Source organism: Protopterus annectens, chromosome 2.part2, assembly GCF_019279795.1.
Source record: "Protopterus annectens isolate FY-2018-M chromosome 2.part2, PAN1.0, whole genome shotgun sequence".
Lineage (NCBI taxonomy): Eukaryota > Metazoa > Chordata > Ceratodontiformes > Protopteridae > Protopterus > Protopterus annectens.
In genome coordinates, this window is record NC_056730.1 from 65,690,744 (window position 1) to 65,707,031 (window position 16,288).

Genomic DNA, 16,288 nt, shown 5'->3' on the forward strand with positions numbered 1-16,288 from the left:
AGAGAATATTAAAAAATAAAGGAACACAGGTGTATTGAATATGTCACTCTTCTCAGTGGGAAGACAAGGGAGGTAGGGCTGAGTGGAAAGAAAGATAACCGAAGGAGGATCTGGTGTGGGCAGTGTCTGCTGTTTAGAAGGATAGAACACAGGACTGTATGAGCTAGATACAAGGGTCTTCACCATTTTGCCAGTTTGCCGGCAGAACCCCTGTGCAGAAGTGGTCTGATGTTAAGGTAACAAGTATAATATCTTTCTACTGGGTAGGGAGGGTTATTAAAAAAATCAAACTACAAGCGTACTAGCCCAACAGCCGTGACAGGGGAAGTTAGGAACAGACTCCAAAAGACGGGATTGGTTGTTTTTCCATGAAAGCATTAGATTCCTGGACATAACCAACATGGGTTCATGGTCAGAAGAAACTGTCAGTTAAATGTCATCAAGATCTATGACTGAATTGGAGTAGAACTTGATGTGGGGGAGGGGGGTCAGCTATAGATATGTTCAGCCTTGAATTCATCAAGGCCTACTGCTGGAAAAAAATGGAGGGATTGGGTGGTAGGATTGCCATAGAGGAACGGGTATGGTGCATAGCTGTTGATCGGACAACAGAAGGATTTGGTGAGAGGGATAGTGTCAGGAATAAGGAAAATGAGCAGCCACTGTGTTTTTTTCAGATGTTTCTTATTGGAACAGAGCATAGGCTAAGCATCTTTGCTAGGAAAACAAGGATGGATACTGTAGTGCATGATTTTGAGTGTATATGCATGTGTATAAAGTCTGAGCAAGTGGACAGAAAGGTGCCTACTGTGCTTCATTGTTTAAAATGTAAAGTGCTGCAGTTGGTCGTGAATAGTCTTGTGTTGAATTAATCAGCAGAGAATTTCACAGTTAGTTCTGGAAGAGGATTTTGTGTTGTCACTCTAACCTTGATTGAATCACCAGCAGCAGAGTGAGAGAGAATTCGTAGCAGTAGAAAGGTTTGGTGATGTTTCTAGCAGACTAGCCTGTAGAAGCAAAAAGATAATGTTGTCAGTCTATCAGGACGTGTTTGGACTGCACCTTGTACTGTGTGCAGTTCTGGAGGTCATACAGGGAGTAACATCAAGCTGCTGGAATAATCTCAAGGGAAAGGCACTGGAAGGATTAGTGGGATGAAAGGTAAAGGATATGACCCAATACTAGAAGAGCTGAATCACTTCTCACTGAAGGCCATATGAGATGCAGAACCCATGTCAGGAAAATGTGAAAGGGTCAGCTTGGACAGGAAGTGTAGAGGGAGGAGGAGCAGGGCACAGGTGGCAAATTACGTTGACTCACTCTTACTTGGGTTTGTAGAAGTACTTCCTCACAGAGGGTTGTGTGCCTATGGAATGGTGATGATGATGAGGAAATCCATACAAACATTTAAGATGGCATGGAACTGATTGAGAAAGGGTGAGGAGAAGATGTGGATGGAGGCAAGGCAGAATGTTAAATGTGTTTAAAGAGCATACCACATATGCTTTTCTCCTGTCAGGCACATGAAGTGTAATGCAAGACAGTTTCCATGATCTTTACCAGGAAATCTGTAATAGTCAAACAGTTTGATGCATGATGCATTTACTGATGCAATGTGTTTACTGATGCTATGTATTTTCAGTGTAACTGCGTGAGATTGTTGTTTGGAATGGAACAGACTAGTGTTGCAAGCACTGTGGTCTGTGATGTAGTAACATTAGTTATCCCATTGATGTACCGCTTCATAAGTAGTCCTCGGAACATGACAGCATCTTTGTTGATCCTAGAATGGGCATGTGCAGTTTGTGACAAAATCCACTGCTTTTTGACTTGCCAGCAAAACTGCTACAGTTTTATGAAAATTATCACAATTATACATTTGCTATCCATGCCTTTCATAGTATTTGTTTGGCAAGAGGAGAAATGTACTTGTGTGGCCATTTAGGATTTCCTGCTGAACTTGATAAAGAGACTGTGTCTTGTAATGTTTTTTGTAGATTCATAGGTGACTGCTAGGGTAGACAATTTCACTTTTTGTTCTCGAAAAAAACTATCACATTTGGTTATACATTGGCCTTTACCCATCCCAGGTTTGATAATTATATGTTACCTCTGATAAGGATAATTGGAATTATACTATTTATAATCTGAGTGGACCCATGCATTGGATGAAGCATTTCAGAGCTGCCTCTGTCCATTAGTAGTGCAAGGGGCAGTCCTGGGATAAATTTTCTTCCCATCCATAGATCTGAGTTGTGCTTGAAAATGGGCAGGGAATCTGTTCTACAGCAGCGGCATCATCTGTGAGATGTACCTTTTCCTCCAATTCTGTTCTGTTGATGTTGCAGAAGAGGTTTAGATCTCCAGACTGAGTATTTCTGATGTACGAGTATTTATTTGTATGATTATAAGAGCACTTGTGGCACTGGCTTTGATAAGAGTAGCTGGAATGGGATGCTGGTAGGACTGCAGTTTTCTCACGTGCTTTATAGACTAGATCTACTTTTGGGCTGTACCACACTTGGTGGTGGTAAAGGGGGGGTTAAACTTTGCAAGGACACTTTGGCTAGGTGGTGGAACTTTTGCCGTTTTTAGCTTTGGTCCTTTGAAAATAAGGAAGTTGCATGCAATGCTTCTTGAATGCTTATTGTTGGAACTGTTGTATAGCACTGTGACCAAATGAGTAGGAAGAAAAGGAGTGTACAGCAGATTGCTGAAATCTAACAAGTTAAGTCTCCACAGCAACTGCTTCTAACTAAAAAACTGAATAAAAACATCAAGGGGAAGAACTAGCTTATGTTTTACCAGCCTAACCTCTTTACTATGTTTTATTTCCCCGTCTTCTATAGCTGAATGACCTTTTGCCTGAATAAGCAAGAGTTTGTGAACTACCTTCTCTGTGCAAGGCACAGCAACACTATTTTCATTTTTTTCACATAGTTTAACATGAATCTTGCAAATCATTGTTTGTAATTTGGTCCCCATCCGTCATCTGTGTCCATGAAGCCCATTGTCACATTTAAGTCCACTTTTTCTTCTTGACCATGGTATTCAAGAATAGTGGGAGACACGAGAGCCAATAAAAACATGCATTTGTCCAGTGGGAGCTTAGAGGATTTTGTAATACTTGTGAGGGCCACCCACTCTGTCCTTGCTCCTTGTCTGATTTGACCTCTGGCTTTGGAGTCCTTGAGTCCAAGGCCCTTCTGGGTCAAGGGGTCAGCACTGATGGTACCATGTACCTTGAAGCTGACCATTGCCCTGAGTGGCTCGGCCCCAACTAGTTCGCTGGAGCTGAAGGGATGGTGTCGACTTTGTTGTTTTTGGAGTCTGCCCTTCCACTCTGAGTCTCGGTGTCTGACGGCTCAGATTTGACTCCCCCGTTGACTCAGAGTTACGGATCCGGCCTTGATCCAGGATTCATTCTCCTTCTGCTTTTGACATAGTGGAGAGGGTTCTCTCGCCTCCCTTGAGACTCTCAATGCTATTGTCCTCTGAGTCCATCCTGGCTCCCCTCTCTCTTTGGCCCAGACTCCACCATCTTGCCCCTTCAGGGACAGCCTGTTGCCTCTCCACCCCAGGGAGTTCCCCCACAGCAATGGCCAGAAGTTTCCGAGTTCTCCCTATAGACCCCCCCCCCGGGAGCTCCCTCTGAAACACACGTGTAAAAGGAGGCATTTGGACTCCCCACCAGAGTTTTTCAGAGGTACCTTTTTACTTAGGCCTCCAGTCAAGGACCCTATGCCACCTTGGGATTTTACACTAGTCCTACAAGCCTTGGTTTCTTGCCCCTTTGAACCGGCAGTTACAGTGGATTTACAATTTCTGTCTTGGAAGACAGCCTTTCTGGTTGCTATTACATCGGCTAAGAGTGTCAGATATTCAGGCCTTAGTCAAGTCCCCCCTTATATGGTGTTTCATAAAGACTGGGTTTCCTCGCACACGAACCCTTCCTTTCTTCCGAAAGTGGCTTCTGAATCTAACCTTAACCAGGTCATCAGTCTTCCTGTTTTCTTTCCAAACTTCCAGAATAAGGGAGAGTACAAACTGCATTTGCTTGACATTCATAGGCAGTTGCGTTTCTATTTGCATAAAACAAAGTCCTTTCGTAAGTCTGATCAGCTTTTTGTTTCCTTTGTCTTTCTTAGGTTTGTCCAAGGTAACTATTGCTTGTTGGATCTCTCATGGTTAGCTCTGGCCTATACAGCCAAAGGATTATCTCCACCAGGCCTTTGGTCCAGGGTTTCTTTGGATGACATTTGCTCTGCAGCTACTTGGGGATCCTCACACATGTTTATTTCGCACTATAAGGTGGATCTCCTGTCCAGAGGCAGGGCATCCTGTGGCTCCGCAGTGCTCCAGAACATCCTTCCATGAGGACCTCCCAGGGTCTTTAGGTAGCTGGGGGCTCTGTTCCACAGGTTGAAGATCAAATGAAAACAACAACTTCAGATAAAAAAATTGTGTACTTACCATAACATTCCATCTGAGTTGTTGCTTTCATAACTTTTTTTTGCTAAACATGGGCCTGTCTTTCCCAATACACATGTAACCTTCCTGAAGCCCCATTGCAACAGTCAGCAGAAGGACTTATGCCTCATTTAATACACTGTTACCTAGCACTTGTTTCTCTGTGTATGACACATTCAGATATCAAGCTTACAGGGCAGTGGAGCAATTCTGCTTTGTGAAGCAGAGTCTGTAACATCTTCAGAATCACCACTGGTGCTCATACAGGGCAAATGTGGGATTCAGTTATCCACTTTTGTTTCTGCACAGGGTGACATAGTTGTCATTAATGATACAGAACAGCAGTCTGTCATTGGCTCCATTAATCATCATATTCTACTTTTAAGCCAGTAGGAAGAAGCTGGCAACCAGTAAACTGAAACAGCAATAATAAAGTGCATGATGTATTATTTTAGAAGTCTTTTACCAAACTAAAAATCACCCAGCAGCACATTTGTCACTTTATTAATAAACATTACACACTGTCCAGCAAATGTGGCCTTTTCTCCAGTTTTCTGTTAAGACAGCTGTAGCCAATGCTGTTAAATTTCCATAGTTGAGTTTCCGAGTTTTGCAGCTTTAAGAATGTCAGACTTTCCATCCGCTCTCAGTTTTACTAAAATGTGCAACATTTGCCAGACTTATCAGAAACACTTGAATGGAAGAAAGGATGCTTATGTTAAGCCAAACAGAAGATAAGAGACTGAAACACAGTTATGTCTTTAAGCATGCTTTGAGATGAGGAACATTTCAGAATTTTGTTTTAGAAGAAACCTGGGACTACTTCCCCTTCTGCTGTTTTTAATGAAAAGTTATTTAAAAGGGAGTAAAATAAATCCAGTAATTTGGAAGCCAGTATAGGTACCATGAGGCTAGTAGGTTGTAACTTATTTCTGTTGAATCAATAATCATATTTGAAGAATAAGCAAGCATGTTGTCATCACTGCTTTAATCAGTGCCCATGTCTTCCTGTTTTACTGTGTGACCAATTAGCTGTGTGAATGAAAATTGCAGCATGCTTTGGTTGACTTTTTCCATCAGTGGTTAGATGTTATAATTCAGAAAGACATGCAGAAAACTGGTAGAATTGTTCAGGAAGTGAAAAGTAGAAGTTAATAGAAAGATATAAAGCTGGTTTGGCTGTACGTCCTTTTATGAGTTGTACAGTGCTAAAATATCTGTTTAGCTAAACCTGTATTGTCTACGTTTTTAGCAGTTTTGTAAACTTTATATTGATTTATTGTGTAGAGTTAGTAGACTTCTGTTTGTGTTAGTTTGTGCATTAACTCTTACAATGTGCATGATGAAGTAAAATTGTATTGTAAAGCTTAATTTGTAGGCAGCATTGAATTCTTTGTATGTGCATATGTATTAGGCCAAGTCATCGCGTGCAGCCTGGACCTGTAAATAAACATGGACCAGGTAAAAAGAAACGTGCATGCTTGATTGCATATTACAAGAGAATTAAGATGCAAGGGTCAACAAATGTGAATTCATAAAGCAGAGCATAAATTGCTATAAAGTTGTTGACATGCAGAACTTCTTTACTAAAAGCATTCTGATGTTTAAAACAATGAACATTTTAGTAAGCATGACTTCCTAGGAAGTTACTCTCTGTAGACCGCTTAAGTAGTCTACTCTGGCAAATTGCATCAATCGAGAAATATTGCATTTTAATTTTGAAGGATTAAGGCTGCTTGTGTTTGAAGCTCAGGATAAAAATGTACTGTGTTTTCATAAACAAGGTGTCAGTATTTCAGTTTCTGTTTTAAATGTGAGAAAAACAGAGAGCATAGTAGTGGAGGCAAGGTAGAAGAAACTGAAAAAGTTGTTTGATTCAGTACTGTATCTGTTACCACCATCACTAACCAATGTCTCTTTACTGTGTTGCTTTGGAGAGCTAAACCAGCAATGTTGACTGATGTGAAATAGTTCCAGCCACCAATTAAAAAAGTCTTTGCTGATTCCTTTCATATAGGCAGCAAATCATGTAGATGTCCTACTGCTAAAAATTGCATTGTGTTTGCTTCTGAGAGTGTCCATTATTATCGAAGTGTGTAAAATACTCAAATTTGCTTAAAATGCTGTGCAGGGAAGTAGATCAAGAACACCATCCCTAACCATTTAATCTGATTTCAAGGTGTCATCGCCACAACTTGTTGAAGATATCATTGAGTATAATGCCCCATTTGGCATGTACCTCACTAGACACCTGCAACAACTGGAGAGGCCACAAAAGTTCCTCACAAAGAGGATCCTAGGCCTTAAACACTTGTCCTATACGGACAGACAAAAAACTCCAACTATTCTCTGTCTCATATCGCCTACTTAGGGGCGATCTCTGCTGGACTTACAAAGCCATGTCTGACCCAGCTCTGTTAGAAATGATACATCTAAAGAAATCCTAATCCCTCCGGACCACACGCTCCAGAGACCTCAACCTCATTACCACAATTAACAGAACATGCTGGAGGGACAGGTTCATAACCCAGAGACTGCCCATGCTATGGAACAGACTTTCCATACATGTCAAGCAGAGCACCTCGCTGACCCTCTTCAAGTGAAATCTTGATGAGTGGAGGGGAACAGAAAATTCACCCTGGGGATCACTCCAGTGGCTCTACTCGACAGAGGCACTGGGAACTAAGGTCAGGTGGCACTATGCCAGGGTAATCCTGTGGCTAGGCTTGTAAAGGCCCCAGGGCCATTAGCCTATGAACCTGTATGTATAAACATTGACATCAGAGTGGGATACTGGAGGTTTGAGACAAAGCCTGAGACTTTATCTTTCACTTTTCTTTGTTTCTCCATTAGGGAGTTCATATGGGCCTGTTAGAAGCTACAGTGATATACTAAAATTTTGTCATACACATTTGTAATATTTCATTCAACGTTGAGCCAGTTAATCATGGCTAGAGTCTACAAAGTCCATTTGATTAGATTTAGCTGATCAAATGGGTGACTGTGTAGAACCTTTTGTTGGACAGCCACAGATTCATCTTTACAACTAGGGAAAAGTCACCAAACCTCAGGGACTTTTATGTTATCCATATATTTGCTCAGTCTGTCCATCTCTAACAAGTGGGCTTTCTACAGTCAGTCAGCAGTCTGCTACAATAGGTAGTTATTATCTATACTGAATTGCTTATGTATTTTCTGTGAGATAAGTGTTGTCATTTTCTTCCAGTGTTAACATTTCACTTTGAGAGTGCAGTCCTAAGTGGCATTGATCATGGGTCAGTCATTGGTAGAAACTGTGTGTAAAGCTAAGGGATGATTTCATACTGGTGCGTCTCCTTGTTACAAGAAGTAAGCTGTACATATTAGCTGGTTATTCCAAAATAGCAGTGGTCAGGCATTTGCTTACGTGGTAGTTGGTAGTAGGAGAGGGAGAGCTGTACTTTTATTGCCCTGTTTTAAATGGTGGGTTTATTGAGGGATGGAATAGCTTTTATCATGCTTTAGACAGGACATCTGATCAGATAAAGCAGCTTTTATTGACCACCCATTTCTTAGGATGGACAGATTCCTCCAGGAAGCCCTTAAATGTACATATTGAAAAGAAATTTAGAGCATTCCCTTCCCAATTTCCTAAAATTCATCTTGTTGCTGATGTTCAAGATGGATGTGTAAACTGGCTAAACTTGAATACCTTATAGTGGGTGATATATTACTTAAGGCTCTATTGGAAAAAAAGCTTTATTTTGAGTTGTTTTACAGTTTAGGACTACTAAACCTTCAGAGGTAAAGTTAGATGCAGTCTTCTTTGTTTTTATATCAAAAAATGTAGACACAAAACCAAGAATCACCAAAATCCAAGGCCACAGTACCCGAATCTCCAGGAAATGTACTTTGAAACAAATAGGTTAAAAACAGCACATTTATTTGTAGGTAGTCCAAATCACACCAAACAACGACTAACAATAGACCTTCTTTGTTCTTTGTTTTTATACTTGAGGCATATAGTTATGCTAGTGTCGGTATTCTCACTTTGGTTTCTACTTTTACAAGGTCTGTATGCACGAGCAATGTATATTTATAAATGGAAATGAATGCATCTCTGTTTCTTGTACCTGCTTTCGGTTTCTGTTTTGCTCATCAAAGTTTTATATGTTATTCTAATCCTCTTGATCCTAAGAAAGCACTTCATCAACTGTCATGCCTAAAGTTAATTTAATGTTCATGTCCGACAGCTCTGCTGCCATGTCACTGTTATATTTCTGTTATAATTGTTTTTTTTATTTTATCTTGAATTTTATTTGTTCAATTCTTTTCCAGTTGCTTTTGATCTCTCTCATATGATAAGTTATGTGCACGGCATGGTGGTGGTGGTATCTTGCACTATATTGGACAGGACAGAAAGAGAGGAAGTGGTCAAAATATAGTATTGGCTATCAATTTACATTGTTTCATAGTTTAGTACTAGGCTATCTGCCCTGGGGCATTTGTAAGCCTAGCCATAGTGATGTGGTTTTCGCCACCCCATGAAATGGTACAAAAATGCACAGAATAGATTTAGAAAACTGTGCCTCTGTCTAGTAGTGACACAGTGAAGGTCCCCTTATATAATAGAATTAGTTTACTGTGCCCCTGTCTAGTAGTGACACAGATGTGACCACTGGGGTAAACTTACGATCTCCCATCCACTCATCAAGATCTTGAAGAGAGTCAGTGAGGGGCTCTGCCTAACATGAACTGGGATCTTGTTCCAGAGCATGGGAAGCCTCTGGGTTATGAATCTATCCCTCCAGCATGTCCTATTCATACTTGTGCCGAGGTTTAAGTCTTTAGCTCTCGTGGTTCTGATGGATTTGGATTTTTTGAGGTGGAGCATGTCCATCAGTTCCTGATTGGACATGGCCTTGTACGTCAGGCAGAGATCACCTCTGAACAGGCGGTATGCCACTGAATAGAGCTGGAGTTTCTTTAGTCTGGCAGAATAAGACATATGTTGGAGACCCTTGATCCTCTTGGTGAGGTACTTTTGTGGTCTTTCCAGCTGTTGCAAATGCCGGGTGAGGTACATACCAAATGGGGCATTGTACTCAATCATGGGTCTGATGAGGGAGGAGTATAGGGGTACAGTGACATCCTTGGATCTGGATGTGAATCCCTTCATGATAAGGTGTGCAAGGTAGAATGTTTTTCTAACCACTTTGGCAACGTGGGTGTCAAATGAGAGGTCGCTGTCGACTTGGGTCCCTAGGTCTCTGATTACTTTTTCCGTACTCAGTGGGTTGCTGTCTGTGTGATAATTTGTGGGTACTTTGTTTTTCCCAAAGGGGATGACTATACATTTTTTGGCATTTAATTTAAGGCCATGACTCCGGCACCAGTTGTCCGTTTTTGTCAGGCCTTTTTGTAGGATGTATGTGTCTGCTGGTGTATCGACTATGGCACCTAGTTTGCAGTCATCTGCGAACTTTGTCAGCCACAACCCTCCCATGTTTGCTTTAACATCTGAGAAATAAATGCCGAACAAGAGGGGTCCCAGGACAGATCCCTGTGGGACACCACTTGTGACTGGCTTTGAGTCTGACATTGCTCCAGTGATTTTAACTTTGTGGGTTCTGTCCTTTAGCCAGTTTGCAACCCATCTAGTGACATAAGGGTTTACGTTTAAGCTGTTGAGCTTATCTATGATGCCTGAGTGGGGTATTGTGTCGAAGGCCTTAGCCAAGTCCAGGTAGGCTGTATGGACTGTTTTGCCCTCATCAATGGCTCTAGTGACTGTTTCGAAAAAGTCAACCAGGTTCAAAAGGCAGGATCTGCCCTTTACAAAGCCGAACTGGGTGGGGTCAAGTGTCTGTAGGTCCCCAATGTCTCTGTTTATGAGTTCCATAATGATTCTTTCCATAGCTTTGCAGACCAGACTGGTTAAGCTTATGGGGCGGTAGTTCCAGGGTCTGTAGAGGTACCCCCTTTGTGGAGTGGGACCACTGTTGCTGTACGCCAGTGTTCAGGTACATATCCTGTAGTAAGGCTAAGGTTAAATAGCATTTTTATGTGCGGGTTTAGCTCCTCTTGGAGTTCACGTAGCACGCAACCCGGGATACCGTCAGGTGCCATTGATGCTGTGTTTTTAGCTTTGCTGAGGGCGGCTCTCACTTGGACATCTGAGATGACAGGGAGATTACATTCAGCTGGGATAAGTATTTCTTCTTTAGGGGGTGAGGGAGGGGAGAAATTTGCACTGAACCTGTCAGCCAGAATGTTGGCAATATCTGTGGGTTCAGTGTATTTTTTGTCATTGTGAACTAACTCTGAGCATATCTGAGGGTTTCCGCCCAGGTTTCTAACATAGCTGAAGAAGGCTTTGTGGTTATCTTTAGTGTCCTTAGTGATTTTTCTCTCAAAGTTGGCCTTGGATATTTTTATGAGAGAATGTAGTTTTCTGCTAGTGTTGATCAGAGATGTCTTCCCTTTATGGGATTTTGCTCTGTCGTGTAGTTTCCTTCTTTTGTTATACAATTTGTTAATGGCTGAGGTCCACCAGACAGGACGCTTGCCTTTGGTGGAGAGGGACTTGGATTTATTTGGGATTGCATGATCCATGCATTCTTGGAGATGTCCATAGAAAGCATTTGTGAAGGATTCAGCATTGTGGGATGTGGTATCCACTGGCCCAGTGGGCTTAAAGGATACCATCTCAGTCTTAAGAAGAGTGAAGTCTGCTTTTGAGAAGTTTTTCACTGTGGTCTTTTGTGCTGGGGTGGAGGTGGGATATGTATATCCAGGGTGATTAGTTTGTGGTCAGATCTCACTAGTGAGGGTATACCTCCGGTGTGGAGCATTTTGTCCCCATGTTTGTGATGATCAGGTCTAGTATATTATCTCCCCTAGTGGGAGAGGTGACTAGTTGTTCCAGTGCATTTGAATTTATGAATTCCAGGAACCTTTGGCCTAGGGTGTTAGGGCTAGAATAATGTACCCAATCTATGTTAGGGTAGTTGAAGTCTCCCAGTATGATGGTATTTTGTGATACATTCATATCCTCCAATGTCTTCAGGAAGGCTGAGTGGGGTTCCTGAGATTGGGAGGGTGGTCTGTAACATGCTACCAGTTGTATAGCAGTTTTGCCTATAGTTAGTTGCACATGTATGGTCTCCGATGCTTCATGTGTTGCTACTAACCTGGAGGTGTGGGTGTCATTGATGAATATGGACACTCCCCCTCCCTTTGTGGTTCGGCCCGGGTTTTGGGGTCGAAAAGCATGATACGAGGTATAGCCTGGTAGCGCTGGGGTGCTCTCAGGAGCCTTGAACCAGGTTTCAGTTACTGCACAGACGTCAATGTTCTCCATACTGAGGAGTGCATCGAGTGCCTGCATCTTGAGATTTAGACTTATGGCGTTGAGCAGCATTACCCTTAGTTTTTTTCCATTTTTGTTTTCTAAGGAGGTGGGTTTGTCTTTTGAGCCTTGCCTAAAAAAGGCACTATGGGGGTGGCAAGAGCCTTAGCCAATATCCGGAAGCCCAGTGGTGACAGGTGCAAGCCGTCCCTTGCGAAGCAGCGTGGCTTGTCCAACATGTCATCCCAGGCAGACAGACATTGGATCCCCTTAGAATGACACCAGTACTTGAGCCAATTGTCATATACACATTTTTTTAAAAGTAAGGGAATTGTATGTTTCTTTTCTGTCACGCATCATTGTCACAAATAAGTTATTCCTCTTATGGTTCCCCTTACTTGCCTCAAGTAGACTGCCCCAGTCATTGGCTGTTCAGCATGTTCTCATCAGGTTGTAAAGCCATCCATTGTGTGTGGGTATGCGTTTAATACTTTGTTGATTTCTACCATGGTATTTGATATCCAGGGATGCCAAGGTGGGTAGAAGGGACACATTCAGACCTATCGACTGATCCTTTTTTCCTAGCTTGTCTTTTAGCACACTGAAAAAATTACATGAAAAACCTTCATGACCCCCCCCCCCCAAAAAAAAGGGAATCTGTTGTTTCTCTTAACTTTTCTCCTGCTCATTGATTGGTTCTTCAGCGTCCGGAATACTAGTTGGAACTTAAGTTGTTGTCACTGACTGGGAAACTCTCCTGCCTTTGTGCTTGAAGAGTTTTTTAAAATGTGCTCTGCTCTGCCATTGATATCCTTCACCTGTGTGCTTAATCCTTTTCAGTTAGTCATTTGTAGTTGAGAAAATGTAATGGTAGTAGTCTAAAATGAAAGGTTTTGTAAGTAGAAACTGGACATGCGTAAGAAACATACCTGTCAACCCCTTTGCTCAATAATTCTTTGCAAACCCCAAAATAATTTGGAACAACAAAGGGCTCAAATTGACATTTTTTTTTCTTGGATGTTACTCTAGTTCACTGAAACAGCTAATAGAACAACAGTTTTGCCATCAATGTGCATTTTCTGAACAATAATATCTATGGAAATCCATGTCTGGCTTTATTGACTGTAATCCTTGGTGATTTACCAGAAAAATCAAACTGTTATGGGGACAGGGAGAAAAATATAAGTCAGAATGGGGGATATTCTGCAACATTCTGAACAGTTGAGGGGTGTTGTAGGAAGTGTATTATCTGTGGTCCTCTATTGAACTGTGTGGTCTAAGGTATGTATCATGATTTTGCATTTCTCATGAGTAATAAGCATACGCATGTGCAGCAGATGTCTTTGTAGTTTAATGATGCCTCATATGTGCCACAAAGTACATCTGGGTTTTCCGTGTTCACAAGTCAGTATTTAAGAGATGCCTTTTCCTGCTGTATTCTTGGAAATGGTATTTAACTTAATACACAAGCATTGTTTTGTTTTGTACAGTATGTCTTAGTACACACTGAGTGAATGTTACTGGTGTTAATTAGTAACTTTTGCTATGTTTCAAGAATTTAAATGTTCAAAGAGCATATGCGGTATAATCTTGGATCGTAGTCCTTGTTTTTTTCCTCTGTTATATATAGCTGTTGCTGCTGTCAAAAAATTAAACACATTTTCTTTTGCTTATCTGTCTCACTGGTATCTTTTTCTGCTTGTCTGTGTTCTTTCTGTGCAGTATGCTTCAACAGGATGTTCGCAGTCATTTCATCACACAGAGAAGCCAGAACATGAGGACATCTGTGAATACCGTCCCTACTCCTGCCCCTGCCCTGGTGCTTCCTGCAAATGGCAGGGCTCCCTTGAAGCTGTAATGCCACACCTCATGCACGCGCACAAAAGCATCACCACCTTGCAAGGAGAAGATATTGTGTTCCTTGCCACAGACATTAACCTGCAGGGGGCAGTAGACTGGGTAATGATGCAGTCCTGCTTTGGCCATCATTTCATGCTTGTACTGGAGAAACAGGAGAAGTACGAAGGTCACCAGCAGTTTTTTGCCATTGTTTTACTGATCGGTACACGGAAGCAAGCAGAGAACTTTGCATACAGACTTGAACTGAACGGCAGTCGCCGACGATTAACTTGGGAAGCTACACCACAGTCTATTCACGATGGAGTGGCTGCTGCTATAATGAACAGTGATTGTCTTGTTTTTGACACAGCCATAGCACATCTTTTTGCAGATAATGGAAACCTTGGTATTAATGTGACTATTTCTACTTGTTGCCCATGAGCTGCATGTTTCAGTCTTACAACAATGTGAATTTATATGTGTTTCATCCCTTTTGGATCTGTTTTTTCTCCTTTCTCTTATCTGTGCGTTTACATTGAGTCCAAGAATATTTTGCCAATTGTATGCCTACAATCCTGATGAGTACTACATGTGGTATGCATTACTCAAGACAAAAAGCAGGTTTTTGTACCGTAATATGCATTTGGATTGGAGGTTAATAACTTCACAAATCAAATTACGCCTCTAGTAACCCACAGGAAAAAGTTAAAACCATCTTGTTCCCCTTTGACCACATCACCAAAGATTAAAAAGTGAAATTTGTATATGTTTGAGTCCACATCTGATGGTTTTAGTAAGTGGCTATTCATTCTGCCATAGAGCTTTTATTAATGTGAAAAAGGTTCATAGAAACATGTAGCTGAAATGTTTGTTAGTAGTGTCATGTTGATATTGTTGCCATAGGTATTTTAGTTTTGTAATAAACACATCAAGGAAAGGCTGCTGTATCTTGCTCTTCAATAGAACGCATGTTTGGTAATGCTGTTCTTGTTATCTTATCCAGGTTTGTTTGTTAATCTGTTTGCCACTGAGCCATAGTAAACCTCCAATCTGAAGTAGTTAACTTCATTTTATCAGCAACCTGTGGGATACGGATCTGAGCGGCAGCATACCAAGCTAAAGATCTGAGCTCCACCCCCTTGCCCATACTACCCTGCAACCTCCTTTCAATCCCCAGATCTCGTTTGCCGTGGCTTTGCCAAGCATGGGATTCCTCGAGCTCCAGGCGAGTTTAGTATTTTCCATTTTATATTTAAAAACTTTGGGTATTTAGTTGTTTGTGTGTGTGTGTGTGTGTGTGTAGTATTTTCTATATTGTTAGATATTCATTTTTCTTATTAATTTATCTATCTCCCTCTTATCCTTCATATCTCTATCACCTAGTAGGCCCCTATTTTCCTTCAGGTGTGTGTGTGAGTGTGGGTATGGCTGATAGCCAAAAGCTTACTTTTTCTAAGTGCACTGAATGTGGCCATAAGCTTTCGCCAGCGGATGGTCACACTAAGTGCGTTCTTTGCTTGGGGGTGGCCCATCTTTCCTCAGGCTGCCAAATTTGTGCAGCCTTTAACCCCACAGGCCTTGAGAGATAGGAGGGCCTCCTACCCACGGAATCGGCTTCTTCTTCCTCCTGCTCTCCCTCTGTAGCGACAACCGCGGCTGCGGTTGCCCAACCATCTGGCCCTCCTCCCCTGCCTGGGACTCACCCTCACATCTCATCTCAGGGAGAGCGAGAGGCAAAAAAAAAGATAGGAAAGAGAGAAGCCAAAAGCGGCGGGCCAAATTGGACCCTTTGGCCCCGCCCACCAATGTTCTCCCTTCCTCGAGGGCTTCCAAGCCTTCCTCCCCACGGCTCCGTTCCCCACACTTCGCTCCGGAGGAGGAGGCCTGACCATCTTCGAGGTCGTCGCATCGGCCCTCCCGACCGTCTTCGGAGGCCTCGTCCTGATCTAATAAAAGCCCCTCGGAGGCAGATATGGACTGGATGATGCGTCACTTCTTACAGACTCAGCTGCAGATGGGAGTGTTACTGCCCCGCCTCCCCCCCTCTGGGGCAGGTTCAGCTCCACTGTTTGCCCCGATAGCTCCTTCTCCGATCCACTACCGGGTTTCAGAGTCTTTGGATCCGAGGAGCCTCAGAGTCAGGGAGTTGGCACCAATGGTTATTGCTACCTCGACCCCGGCCATGCCCTCGAGCCTATTGGGTCCTTTTTCAGATCCGAGCTCTCGGGGACAAGAGCCGGGCATCTGATCCGAGGGGGCGAGTGTGTCTTCGGCTCCATTGCGGTCGGAGCACACCGTCCACTCGGATCCAAGCGCTTCGGCTCTGACAGCGATCCCTTCGTTGGATCGGAGGGTGCCGGCCACCTGTCTTACGGAGGCCGGTTCCCCTTCGGCATTCAATGTTGTGGAGAGGGTTCTCTCTAGAGGATCGAGACCCCTCGCTCTGTCCTCAGGATCCGCCCCCGCTGCCTCGCAGCTTGGTTTGTCCTCCATCATCCAATCCCAGGGAGAGCCTGTGTCGTTGACGCCCCAGCCAGTTTCCCTGGGGGAACACAAATCCGTTGACGAGCCCCCCGAGGAGATTCCTCACAAACACCTGTGCAAAAGAAGGCACTTGGATTCCCCTGAGTCCCTCACCGAGGATACCGA

General features: G+C 42.8%; 1 protein-coding gene across 1 annotated transcript in view; it reads left to right on the plus strand.

Annotated features, from left to right (window-relative positions):
* Positions 1 to 14,576, plus strand: part of SIAH2 (siah E3 ubiquitin protein ligase 2) — a 51,809-nt gene extending 37,233 nt beyond the window's left edge. Inside the window, exon 2 of the mRNA XM_044063743.1 lies at positions 13,523 to 14,576. Coding sequence (XP_043919678.1) covers positions 13,523 to 14,080 — 558 coding nt within the window. The 3' untranslated portion in view covers positions 14,081 to 14,576. The remainder of the gene's footprint in view (positions 1 to 13,522) is intronic.
* Positions 14,577 to 16,288: the final 1,712 nt, after the last annotated feature.